At 37.0% G+C, this 12,278-nt stretch overlaps 1 protein-coding gene across 2 annotated transcripts; it reads left to right on the top strand.

Moving 5' to 3' along the window:
- LOC18781354 (probable LRR receptor-like serine/threonine-protein kinase At3g47570) lies at positions 605-9,600 on the top strand. 2 transcript variants are annotated; one of them, XM_020562091.1, is made up of 6 exons: positions 605-1,202; positions 1,612-1,683; positions 5,977-6,048; positions 6,196-6,555; positions 7,048-8,946; positions 9,057-9,600. In XM_020562091.1, the coding sequence occupies exons 1-6, from the start codon at positions 629-631 to the stop codon at positions 9,428-9,430; spliced, it is 3,351 nt and encodes a 1,116-aa protein (XP_020417680.1). In that variant the 5' UTR covers positions 605-628; the 3' UTR covers positions 9,431-9,600. The 2 variants fall into 2 exon arrangements, with proteins under 2 accessions (XP_020417680.1, XP_020417681.1); XM_020562092.1 differs by lacking the exon at positions 5,977-6,048.

The raw sequence follows: 12,278 nt of genomic DNA, 5'->3' as shown, positions 1-12,278 counted from the left end.
GAAAGAAATGAGGTAGGGTTACATGGATTCCATCCCTCACGGTGTAACCATGTGATAGAGATGGAGAAGTTGGTGCATAGGGAAGGGACGGAAAGATTGGATTTTGGATCTGAAGCTTCAACCTTTCTGTTTACACCAATTGTCCCATGGACCAGAGCCGTATGCTTATTTTCTTTTTACAATAAACATGTCTGTTCGTATTCAGATTTTCACAAATTTTCAAATAATCATTTTGTCCAAAAATGGATTCAACTTTTAGAAATGGGGTTTGGAAGCTGGTGGCCTAAGAGCTTAAAGCATTGGTTGGGACACATGGGCGTTTTATCTGTGGTTGTAAAGTTCCCGTACATTAATTTGTGAAGAAGATGTGCAGAAAGAGGATGCCCAATTGTCAATTCTTCCTAAGTCTTCGTCGTTGCATAGGGGAAACGCCGTGCCGTGTCGGAAACAGATGCCTTTAGGACAAGGATTCCATCCCTCACGGTGCAATCATGTGCCCCACTCTCATTGCCAACTTGTCTCTGTTTGCAACTACTATTATTCAATGATTTCAATTTTCAATTGCGAAAAAAAGAAAAAGGAAACACACTTTGCAGTTAGAAGGGAAACTTCTCTGTTTTCGGTGCTCATGGAGGAGAGAAGTCATTTCCTCTTGTCAATCACGTTCTTGCTGGTGCTGCAGTACAGTTCTCTATATGTGGCTGAATTAACTATCGGCACAGATGCAACGCAAACCAACATCACCACGGACCAGGCCGCTCTTCTTGCTCTGAGATCCCATATCACCAGTGACCCTCACAACATCTTGGTGAACTGGTCAACCACCACCTCCTTCTGCAACTGGGTTGGCGTTACTTGTGGTGCTCGCCATCTCAGAGTAGCATCATTGAATCTCTCATACATGGGTTTTATTGGCACCATTCCACCACACTTAGGCAACCTCTCATTCCTTGTTGCACTAAGCTTCGACAATAACAGCTTCCATAGTACTTTGCCCCATGAATTGTCTTATTTGCGTCGCTTGAGGTTTATTAGCTTCGGATACAACAATTTTACGGGATCCATTCCATCGTGGTTTGGGTCCTTCCCCAAACTTCAAAGCTTCTATCTGTATGGTAATAATTTTTCAGGTTCCATACCTGCGACTATCTTCAACTTATCTACACTACAAGTAATTGATCTAAGCATTAATCAACTATCAGGTACGTATGTGTCAACAGGTTATCTAGACCTTACTGTTGGCCTATCGTTACGTTTTAAACATTTTGATATTAATCTATAAGTCCAGTTTGTTCTTTTTTCTTTAGAAAATTAGACTCCGTTTTTATTACTTGCAGGTCATGCAATACTAAAGAACTCTCACTTTAAAGAGATTATGTATTTGGTTTTTAATTGTCAGGGTAGTTGGGTCTATTCATGTTGGAATTTTTTTTTTTTTTTACTATATTTGAAAGTTTGTACAAAACTTACATTAATGAAACTAGGGACTACATATATGCTAAGGCTATATATGATAAAAACTTGTTGGGTATTGGGGGATAATGACATAGATAGTAAATCATTAATAATATATGATTAATTCTACATGGTATGTGTCCGTTCTAAATTCAGGTTCCATACCTTCGGCAATCTTCAACTTATATGCACTGCAAGAAATTGATCTAAGCAACAATCAGCTATCAGGTACGTATGTATCAACAAGTTATCTACACTATATTTTGATTGATTATTACCTTTTTAACATCTTGTTATTAATCTATAAATAAGCTAAATTATTCCGATTTGTTCTTTTTCCTTAGAAAATTAGCCACAATTTTTCTTTATTGCAGCTCATCCAGTACTAAAAAATTCTCACTTGAATAGATTATATTTTTCATAAAGACTCGTTGGGTATGGGGAGATAATGCATGAATTATAAAGAATGAATCATATGGACAACAACTAATCCTACATGGCATGCATGTTTTAATTTTGGGTTGCAGCTAGTAATAAAAAAGGGAATATTTTTGCTCACCACTTGAATCCAATGTATATCATCCATATTCAGAAAAATTAATATTAAAACAGGGATAGCACTGTTTTGCTATCCTCAATCAATCACACTATGCCAAGTGAAAAAGTTATTATGCATGACATAGCCCCGTTGCACACAAGTGTTTCTCCTCACTACCCTTTTCAAAATTTGATATCTATCCATTGTTATAATCATGATTAACTATTTGTTTTTAAGTCTTTAAACTAATTAAAAAGGGTAGTTACAATTTTGGTCATGGGGTTGGGGTCGAATTTAATTTTAGTCACTGCACTTTCAATTTTCCGATTTTGGTCATCACACTTTGTGTCATCAACAAATCAAGTCACATCTCTTAATTCTGTCAGCTTAATTGCACGTGCTAAGTGTGTGCAGGGGCAAAATTGTACTTCCACTATTTAAATCATTAATAAATAAAATTTTAAAAAACCTAAAGGAAATTAAAAAAAAAAAATTTTAAAAAAAACAACCCAACCACCATCCCCGTTTCTCCCACCCCCATCCAATCCCTATCCCTAAGGCCCCGTTTGGTTCATGGAATGAATTTGAGAGAAAATCATTTCCCATGTCATTTTCCAAGAGATGGGAAATGACAGATTCATTTCCCACATTTGGTAATGCCGGGAAAGTAATCGGGAGATAGCACTTTATTTCCTTTCTCATGCTTGTTTTGAGTAAGAATGGAAAACAAAGTTTGTACAAATTTTCAATTATACCCATATTAAATTAAATAAAACAAGAATGCATTTAATGATATATTGTAATTCTAAATTGTTAATGGGGACAAAATGGTCATGAAAAATGTGTATTTAATGTTGGTTAATTTCCCCAAACTTTCCCATGAGAAGGGAAAACAAAATCCAAGTTGGGAGGATGGCTTCACTTTCCCTATACTTTCCCATGGGCCAGACAACGATTTCCCATGCCTGGACTTACCAAACATGAGAAAGTAATTGATTTCTCATTCCCAAATCTCCTTTTCCATGAACCAAATGGGGCCTAAGAATCTTCCTTGGCGCACAACTTTTCGGAATTAGAGAAGAAGATCAAAACCAATTGATGAAGCAACAAAATTCCTCTACACTACCAACATCGTCCACAGCTGGAACAAAAAGATAAACCAACCTAGAACACCAAGCAAGTATCCAACAATTTTGCTTCTTTTGTAGCTAGCTATAGGATCTACCACAAAGGAAAATTAAATAATTTATGAATTCATTCACAAGCGTTCCTAAATAATTTTCTCTGTCACAAATAAAGAACCCTAAATTGGGAGAGGAATGAATTGAAATGGGAATAATACACAGACACATGGATGGAGAAGCTATATGTATAAAAGTTGATGATTTTGAGGGACTCGGAGAACAGAGTGGAGGAGGACTCGCATGAGTGGCGGCTGATGGAGGAGTGACAGTGGGGGACGATGGAGCGAGGCTAGTAGTCGGTCTTGGCGTGCATTGTGTGGGATTTGTTTGGATCGTTGTCTTCAATTGCACTGTTTTAATGGAAAGGAGTGCTCTGAAGATTGAGAGATTGTGGGGGAGGATGGACATGGAGAAGTTGTAGAGAGAGAACGGGGGAAGAGAAAGCGTACGGTTGCAGAGGGAGAGAGTTGGGTTAGGGGCGAAAGGGCAATATTGCCTCTGCGCGTACGCATGTGGTGCGTCTTAATTGACGGAATATCTTAATTGGACTTGATTTGCTAATGATACAAGGCGTGATGACCAAAATCGGAAAATTGAAAGTGCGGTGAACAAAATTAAATACGACCATAATCCCAATAATCAAAATTGTAATTACCTCTAATTTAAAAAAATCCGATAATGATAATAAAATAACATTTAGAAAAAGAAAAAAAAACTCTCTCATCCAATAATTTTAAATACTTTAAAAGATTTAAAAACATGTGAAAATAAAATACCTTAACTATGGTTATAGTCAGGGACATATGTCAAATTTTGGTGGTGAGGGTACACATTAGGTTAAATTGATGAGCAAAAATACTTTCGTAATAAAAAAGGGCATGAATTTCTGTTTACACTATTTGAGTTGCAAGTGACTAGATTATATATTGAAATTGGTACTTAGGTGAATAGGGTAAATTAAAACACGAATGCAACAATGATCAACCATTCTTAGTAACAATATGACTAGTCAAATACTAGTCATAGACCTATGAAAAGACAAGCAAAACACATACTCTTCACAAATCAAATATAAGAACCTGGAAGCCTATAAGATAACTACGTGACAACCTAAGCACTTAGAAAGACCTATCAATTTAAGCATCCCCTATGCTAGCAACAACTAGAGTAAAAGGTGTGTGAACATTTATCAACATTTCATAAATAATATTCACCTAGAAATGCAGCACTGGGAAAAATTGGGGGCATTACTCCGACCAGGCAATCCACTAAGTCAAGAAGATTCTTACAGAAAAAGTAATCACAGGCTCAAACAATCCTAGGTCTATTTAGGAAATGAGCACTACTTCCTTGTGCAACCTTCTTCTCTAAACTTAGTTGAGCTAGTAACTTGTTCTTTATGGAAATGATAGCTAGTCCATCAGCTTCTTCTCCCCATGGCACCACAACTCAGCTCAAGACAGTAACATATAAGAGAACTATAGATTCTAAAATCGAAGAGTCAATTTCTTCAAGAAACCATCTTCTTAAAGAAACCAACAAAGAATCTTACCTAGATCTAGATGATAGTGTGTATGATTCTCCTAGATGCAGATTTCTAAACCAAAGAAGATTTTAAAATCTAAAACCTCATTTTAAAATCACAACCTCACTTAGAGAAGAAAATGCAGAGGAAGAAAAAGCCCTCAAAACACACACTCTCTCTCTCTCTCTCTCTCTCTCTCTCTCTCTCTAAGGAAATAGATTTCAAGGATTAGAACATATTTTAAAAACAATTTTCAAAATCTCATAATGAACAACACATACTTCACAAAGTAGAGAGAATGCATAGTATAAGTTTTACTCTCAAAAAATTCTCAAAGGGTGACAAAAGTTTCAAAGATCGAAGCATATTTTAGAAAAATAATTTTCAAGATCTCATAATGAAAAACTTAGATCTCACATAGAGAATGCAGAAAAGTAAGAAACTCTCAAAACTTTCTAAAATGCACGAGTGCTTAAGATTTCAGACCATTGAAATAGAATCTGGAAAATATTTTTTTTCCGTTGAAAAACCCAGCTCTCAAGAACCCATGAACACCTCTCACTGAAAATGGCAAGGCCAACAAAATGCCTCTCAACAATCACAAATGAAAGTGTTGGTTGCCCTCTACCATCATCCACCCTTTTGATAAATTAAGGCATCCTTAAAAAACACATGGCAGCTAATGCTAAGAGCTAGAATAGGACAAGTGGTTCGGTAACAGACCACAGGTGGCTTAAAAAATAAGCTCACGTGATTTTTTAAAATTGACAAATTAGAAAACGTCACTTTGATTAAAAATCCCGTGCTGGAAACATTTGGCCTATATGACTGGTCATCTAGACAAAGAATTGTGATGCAGCTGATGATTTTCCTAATTATGCCCATTATAAATGAATGCACAAATTATCTTGATTTTGTAGCCTCATCAGCTCTTCAATGTACCTCAACTTTCTAGCAAATACCCAAGTCCTATTTTCTAAAGATGAGCTATGAGGAATTAATACATGACAACTAATGATGCATGCTGGAGAATACTATAATGCATGCAATGCATTTATAAAAATCTTACCTTCACTAAGCTTGATTGCATTGGGCAATTATGAAGTTGATCTCAGCCAATGTAGTCAACTTAGCACTAACTTAAACTAGCCTAAATTCTTTGAGTTTGATTATACATATGAGATTATATATTTGTCAAGGAAAGCTAAAAACAGTAGCTAAACAAAACCTAACATATATTCAAATATATTCTAACTCTTTGGCATACATAACAGGTGGGATACCAAGACAATTAGGGAACTTAACAATGTTGAAGAAGATAAACTTGGCCCACAACAATTTCAACGGTATATTGTTTCATTCATTGCCGCGCATTTGTATGTGATAAAGTTATATATGACTCGACTTTTGTTGCGGTGCATTATATATGCATAAACCATGAGTTTAACATATATATATATATATGTGTGTGTGAATATCCGTATGATTTTCAGAAATTCCAAAAGAGATTGGCAATTTAGATAAGCTCGAGAAGTTGCATGTGCTGTCTAATGCCCTAAAAGGCCCTGTTCCTGTGGCTGTTTTCAACATGTCTTCTTTGACTATGTTGACTCTATATGAAAACAGCTTGAGTGGCGTTCTTCCAGACAATATATGCCAGCATCTTCCTAGTATTCAAGTGCTCGATTTGGGTCTTAACCACTTTGATGGTCCACTTCCATCCAAATTATGGCAATGCAAAGAGCTTCTTATATTATCGTTGGAGAAAAACAATTTCAATGGAAGCATACCCAAAAATATTGGGAACTTAACACAGTTAATGATGATTACACTTGACACCAACAATTTGACAGGTAATTGATATTTCATTATGTTATCCAATTATGATTTATCTTTTGTGTTTAGTTGCATAATTTATCATTATTTAACTATTTCGTAGTTTGTACCCCCCAAAAAATTGTTTCATATATATATATAGAATACAAACGATGATATTCTACTTTAATGTAATCTAAATTAAGAAGAGAGGGTTCGAACTCAGTTGCAGAGTAGGGAGCACATCCATTTTAACCAACTTAGTTAAATGTCTGTCTTGTTTCATATCTTAGTTTAGTAGTTAAATTTATTTCATAGTTAGTAAATGGGGGAGATAGTTAACCATGAATATTGGTTGTTCAACTATATGATCAGAATAAAATAGATTGACTTGCCCGATAAAGGTTCTATGGAAGTAAAAAAAAAAAGAAAAAAGAAAAAAAAGAAGGAGCATAAAGACACATGCAGCCAATTGATGACTAGAACTTACGTAAACGTGTTTTGCTCAAGGGGTTGTGAAATTGTTGCAGGCAGTATCCCATCCTCAATCTTCAATATGTCCAAGATAGAAGAACTGACTCTTGGTATGAATCAGCTATCTGGTAGCCTCCCTGCAGACATAGGCCTTGGGCTTCCAAACCTACAACTTTTTTATACAGAAGCAAATGACCTCAGCGGAGTAATCCCCAACTTCTCCAATGCTTCTATGCTCACGCACCTACAATTGCACCAAAACTCTTTTACAGGGTTTATTCCAAGCACGCTCTGTGCCTTGACAAACCTTGAGTGCCTTAACTTATGCATGAATAATTTGACGATTGAGACTTCCACTCTCTCTTGTTTGGCTAATCATGGAAATTTGACAAGACTACTCTTGGGAACTAATCCGTTAAATGCTAGACTTGATGATTCCTTTCGGAATTGCTCTATATCGTCGCTTCAACATATTGATTTAAGAGGTTGCAGCATGAAGGGTAACATTCCCATTGATATTGGCAACTCGAGCAGCTTGATAGAGTTAAACCTGGGATACAATCAATTGACCGGATCAATTCCAACTTCTGTGGAAAGGCTAAGAAATCTCCAAGGTTTGTATTTGAATGACAACAAGTTGGAAGGATACATCCCATATCAGCTTTGTCAACTAGATAAACTAGTTGAATTAGTTTTGGGCAGTAATCAGCTTTCTGGTTCTATACCATCCTGCTTGGGGGCATCTATAAGGAGGCTATCACTAGAGTCCAATTCGTTGAGTTTCACAATACCATCTAATTTTTGGAGACTTGTCGATATCTTGCATGTAAACTTATCATCCAATTCTCTAATTGGACCTCTCTCGGAAGGTATTGGAAACTTGAAAGTTGTCCTAGAGGTAGATTTATCAAATAACCATTTATCTGGTATTATACCAAGCACCATTGAGGGTCTTCAGGATTTGGTTAATCTGTCCTTGGCAAATAATAATTTGGAAGGCCCTATTCCAAGTTCATTTAACCACTTGCTAAGCCTGGAACTGTTGGATTTATCCAGAAACAGTCTGTCTGGAGTGATTCCGAGTTCTTTAGAAGCTCTCTTACATCTCAAGTATCTGGATTTTTCTTTCAACAGGCTCCAAGGACAAATTCCAACAGGTGGACCCTTCCAAAACTTCTCTGCTCAATCATTTGTCTCGAACAGGGCACTATGTGGTGCACCCCGACTCCATGTTCCACCATGCAAAAATGGTACACTTGAACCAAATTGGAGGAAAGCTAAATATATCATCCCAGGGATCATATCAGTTATTCTCCTAGTGGCCTCCGTATCTATCTTTGTACTACGCAGGAAAAAGAATGTGGAAGTTGCAAGAGAGGCAAACTCGTTGCCTCAACTTCTTTGGAGAAGAGTTTCACACCTAGATCTTCTAAGGGCAACAAATGGACTTAACGAAAACAACTTACTTGGAAGTGGGGGTTTTGGCTCAGTATATAAAGGGAAACTTTCAGATGGAACATATGTTGCAGTAAAGGTTTTCAGTTTACAGCTAGAAGGGGCTTTCAAGAGTTTTGATAGGGAATGTGAAATTCTAAGCAATATTCGTCATCGAAACCTTATCAAAATCATTAGCTGTTGCAGTGAACTTGATTTCAAAGCCTTAGTATTGAATTACATGCCAAATGGGAGCCTCGAGAAGTGGTTGTATTCAGAAAACTATTCTTTGAATATGTTACAAAGGATGAACATCATGATAGACGTTGCGTCGGCATTGGAGTACCTACACCATGGTAATTCAGTACCTATCGTCCATTGTGATATGAAGCCCAGCAATATACTTCTAGATGATGATATGGTTGCACATGTTGCTGATTTTGGCATTGCTAAACTCGTGGGTGTAGGAGATTCTACAACCCAGACCATGACTCTAGCCACAATTGGGTACATGGCTCCAGGTGAGTGCTTGCAAAGCTAGTTTATCTTTCAATTCTATATCTTGTCCTTAATTTGTGAAGAAGGTCAACAATTTTTTTTCATCATATATATGTAATTAATAATATTGCAGAGTATGGAACGGAAGGAATAATCTCAACAAGAGGGGATGTATACAGTTTTGGTATTGTACTGATGGAAACATTTACAAGAAGGAAGCCAACCGATGAGATGTTCTCTGGGAAAATGAGTTTAAAGCAATGGATTGCAAATTCACTACTCTTACCAGATGCAATAATAGATGAAGTTGTGGATGCCAATTTACTCGAGAAGACCAAGCAGGAGCATGATGTTGAGACCTGGAGGGATTGCTTATCATCCATCATTAGATTAGCTCTCGCTTGTTCTGCAGAATCACCAGCACAGAGGATTAATATGCAAGAATCTGTAGCCACACTCAATAAAATCAAGAATAAGCTTTTGAAGGACAATGGAGGTGTCCAGTAGTTTTCTTTTCATCATCATGATAAATGTCAACTTGTGATTTCTTTGTAGCTTATCTTGAATGCCTAAGATTTGAGTTACAAAGAATTGTATGGATCTATCCAACTAATTAAAATGAGAACATGCATTGCGGAACTCCAAGGTGTGTACATGCTGGAGAGCTTAGCTGATTACCTATCTCTGTCTAATAGTCAAACTCTCTGGCTTCTGATGTTTAATATGCTTAGAAATCAGAGCAATGCAAATCAACCAACAACTTCTACTTTATTAGTTACTACTATATATCTTGAATACACAGAAAATATTGTTTACCACCTTAAGAATTTATACTTTATTGGTCGGTTATCACTCTAAAGACAAGCACTACTAATTTATGGCCAACATATTTAGTATTAGTATTCGTATTAGTACTGATATTCCACTCTAAAGACAAGAACTACTGATATTCCACATAATTCATGACTTCAAACATTCGACTTGTATGATAATCAATTCTCAGTTTCCATACCCACTGCTATCTTCAACTTATCTGCATTGCAAACAATCGATTTGGGCAATAACAAACTATCAGGTACGAGCCAACAAACAGCTATCTAGGAATTGATTATTACCATTTAACATTAGTTAATTCTTTTGTTTTTCCTTCTCTCTTCTTTTTTTGTGGCATATGCACATATTTAACAGGGATCATACCAAGAGAAATAGGGAAATTAACAATGCTCAAGGAGATACATCTTGACTCCAACAATTTCAAAGGTATGCTATTCTTATACGACTCGGCATTTTGTTGCAGAGCATTATATAGTATTCATGAACAGCTTATACATATAATCTTAGGGGCTGGTTAATGATAATGAGGTTAAATATATACACTTGATTTTTCAGAAATTTCAAACGAGATCGGCAGTTTAGATGAGTTAGAGAAGTTGTTTGTGCAGTGGAATGCCCTAGAAGGGAAATATTGTTCATGCGGGTTTCTTCAACATGTCTTCTTCGATTGTTTTGGCCCTATATGAAAACGACTTTATTGGTAATCTTCCGGACAACATATGTGAGCATCTTCCTAGTATTCAACGGCTGGGTTTGGGTAACAACCAACTTGATGGTCCACTTCCATCTAAATTATGGCAATGTAGACAACTTCTTGTACTAAAGTTGAATAAAAACAATTTGACTGGAAACATACCATCCATGTACACAACAACTTGATGGTATACTTGCAATAATATATGTCAATACAAAAACATACTATATATATGTCAACTCAACTCAACTCAACTCAATTTTTATTTTTATTTTTTATGCTTAACATACTATATATAGTAAAAGTATATGTCAATACAAAAACATTCTACCTTACAATAATAACCAGCCACATCCTCCTATCTCCTCTTCATATGCCCAATATTTCCTCAGTTTGCTTAAAAAAGATATTCCATTTTAAGTTTTTATAAGATTAAACTTGGGTGCTCGGGTTTATTGTATGTGGCAGGTGAAATACCAGATGAGATTGGCGATCTACACAACTTACAGGGTTTAGCACTCCATGTCAATAATCTCAATGGTGTCATCCCATCCAGAATCTTTAATTTATCCATGATAAAATTTATTTCTCTATTTAGTAATCAGCTCTCAGGTAGCCTCCCAGCAGACATAGGCACTGGGGGTTCCAGACCTGCAACAACTTCTTGTAGGAGATAATAAGCTCAGTGGAACCATCCCCACTAACTCGTTTTTCGGTTTTATTCCTATGACACTACGTGCCTTTACAAACCTTCAGTGGCTTAACTTACAGTGGAATAATTTGACGATTGATGCCTCTATTCCGGTAAAAAACTTCCTCTCTTGTTTGGCTAGTCTTAGAAATTTGTCGGTGATCAGCTTGGAAGGTAATCCATTAAATGCCACGCTTCCTGTTTTCTTTGGGAATCTCTCAACAAAGCTTAAAATTGTTGATTTAGGCAACTGCAACATGAGGGAATGCTTTCAACAAGTGGGATGTAAATTACAGCCACAGCACACAGTACACAATTAAGGGACATAAGTCCTCAGCAAAGATGGATGAAGTTTGAAAAATGGCCATGGCGGTAGGATAAAAGAACAAAAGAAAAGAACCAGACCCACCCTGGCACCCAGACCCGCTTAGCGCCGCCTAGACTCGCCTAGACCCGCCTAGCTCCTCACAGACCCGCCTAGACCAGCCTAGACCCGCCTAGCTCCACCCAGACCCACCTAGCGCCTCCCAGACCCTCCCAGCACCGCTAGACCAGCCCCGCAGTGCATAAGTTTGAAAAATCGCTAGGCAGTAGGCTTAAAGAACAAAAGAGAAGAACCAGACCCACCCTGGCAGCCAGACCCGCCTAGCGCCGCCTAGCTCGCCTAGCTCCGCCTAGACCCGCCTAGCGCCGCCCAAATAAACCGCCCTCTTGTTCAGCGCTTTAATTAATGGATCCTATCCTATGACATATATTTCATGCCGTTTGGTGTGGTTGCTGCAAGCCTGCAACTACGGCCTCTTGGGTGCTTTGCCGCTGCTTTGTAAAGAATATTTATTATTCTATTTATTAGGTTTATGATTATCTTATTAAGTTGTGGAAGTCCTATTGTTTAGGGACTTGGTTGATTAGTTGCTAGTTAATCGGAGAGTCCAAGTTGACATATGGAGGTGAAAAGTCAAGCGGATCATGGCAGAGAAAATCAAAACAGATGATCTGGATCCGGATCCGTTGAGTAATCATCTAAATTAGAGGACATGAAATAGGCAAAAAACATAATACACGTAATTGACTTACCTTGAGTACTTTTGTTGTTTTAGTTTTTGTATAAGAAATTGAATATAAGATATTTTAGT

The sequence above is a fragment of the Prunus persica genome, chromosome G4, assembly GCF_000346465.2.
Source record: "Prunus persica cultivar Lovell chromosome G4, Prunus_persica_NCBIv2, whole genome shotgun sequence".
NCBI classification, from domain to species: Eukaryota; Viridiplantae; Streptophyta; class Magnoliopsida; order Rosales; family Rosaceae; genus Prunus; species Prunus persica.
Note: the sequence above shows the minus strand (reverse complement) of the source record. Positions and strands in the feature narration are given on the sequence as shown.

Coding starts and splice junctions, on each gene's coding strand:
- LOC18781354 (XM_020562091.1), top strand. CDS start 629: ATGGAGGAGAGAAGTCATTTCCTCTTGTCAATCACGTTCTTGCTGGTG. Junction 6,049..6,195: donor GGCCCACAACAATTTCAACG/GTATATTGTTTC, acceptor TATGATTTTCAG/AAATTCCAAAAGAGATTGGC. Junction 8,947..9,056: donor AATTGGGTACATGGCTCCAG/GTGAGTGCTTGC, acceptor ATAATATTGCAG/AGTATGGAACGGAAGGAATA.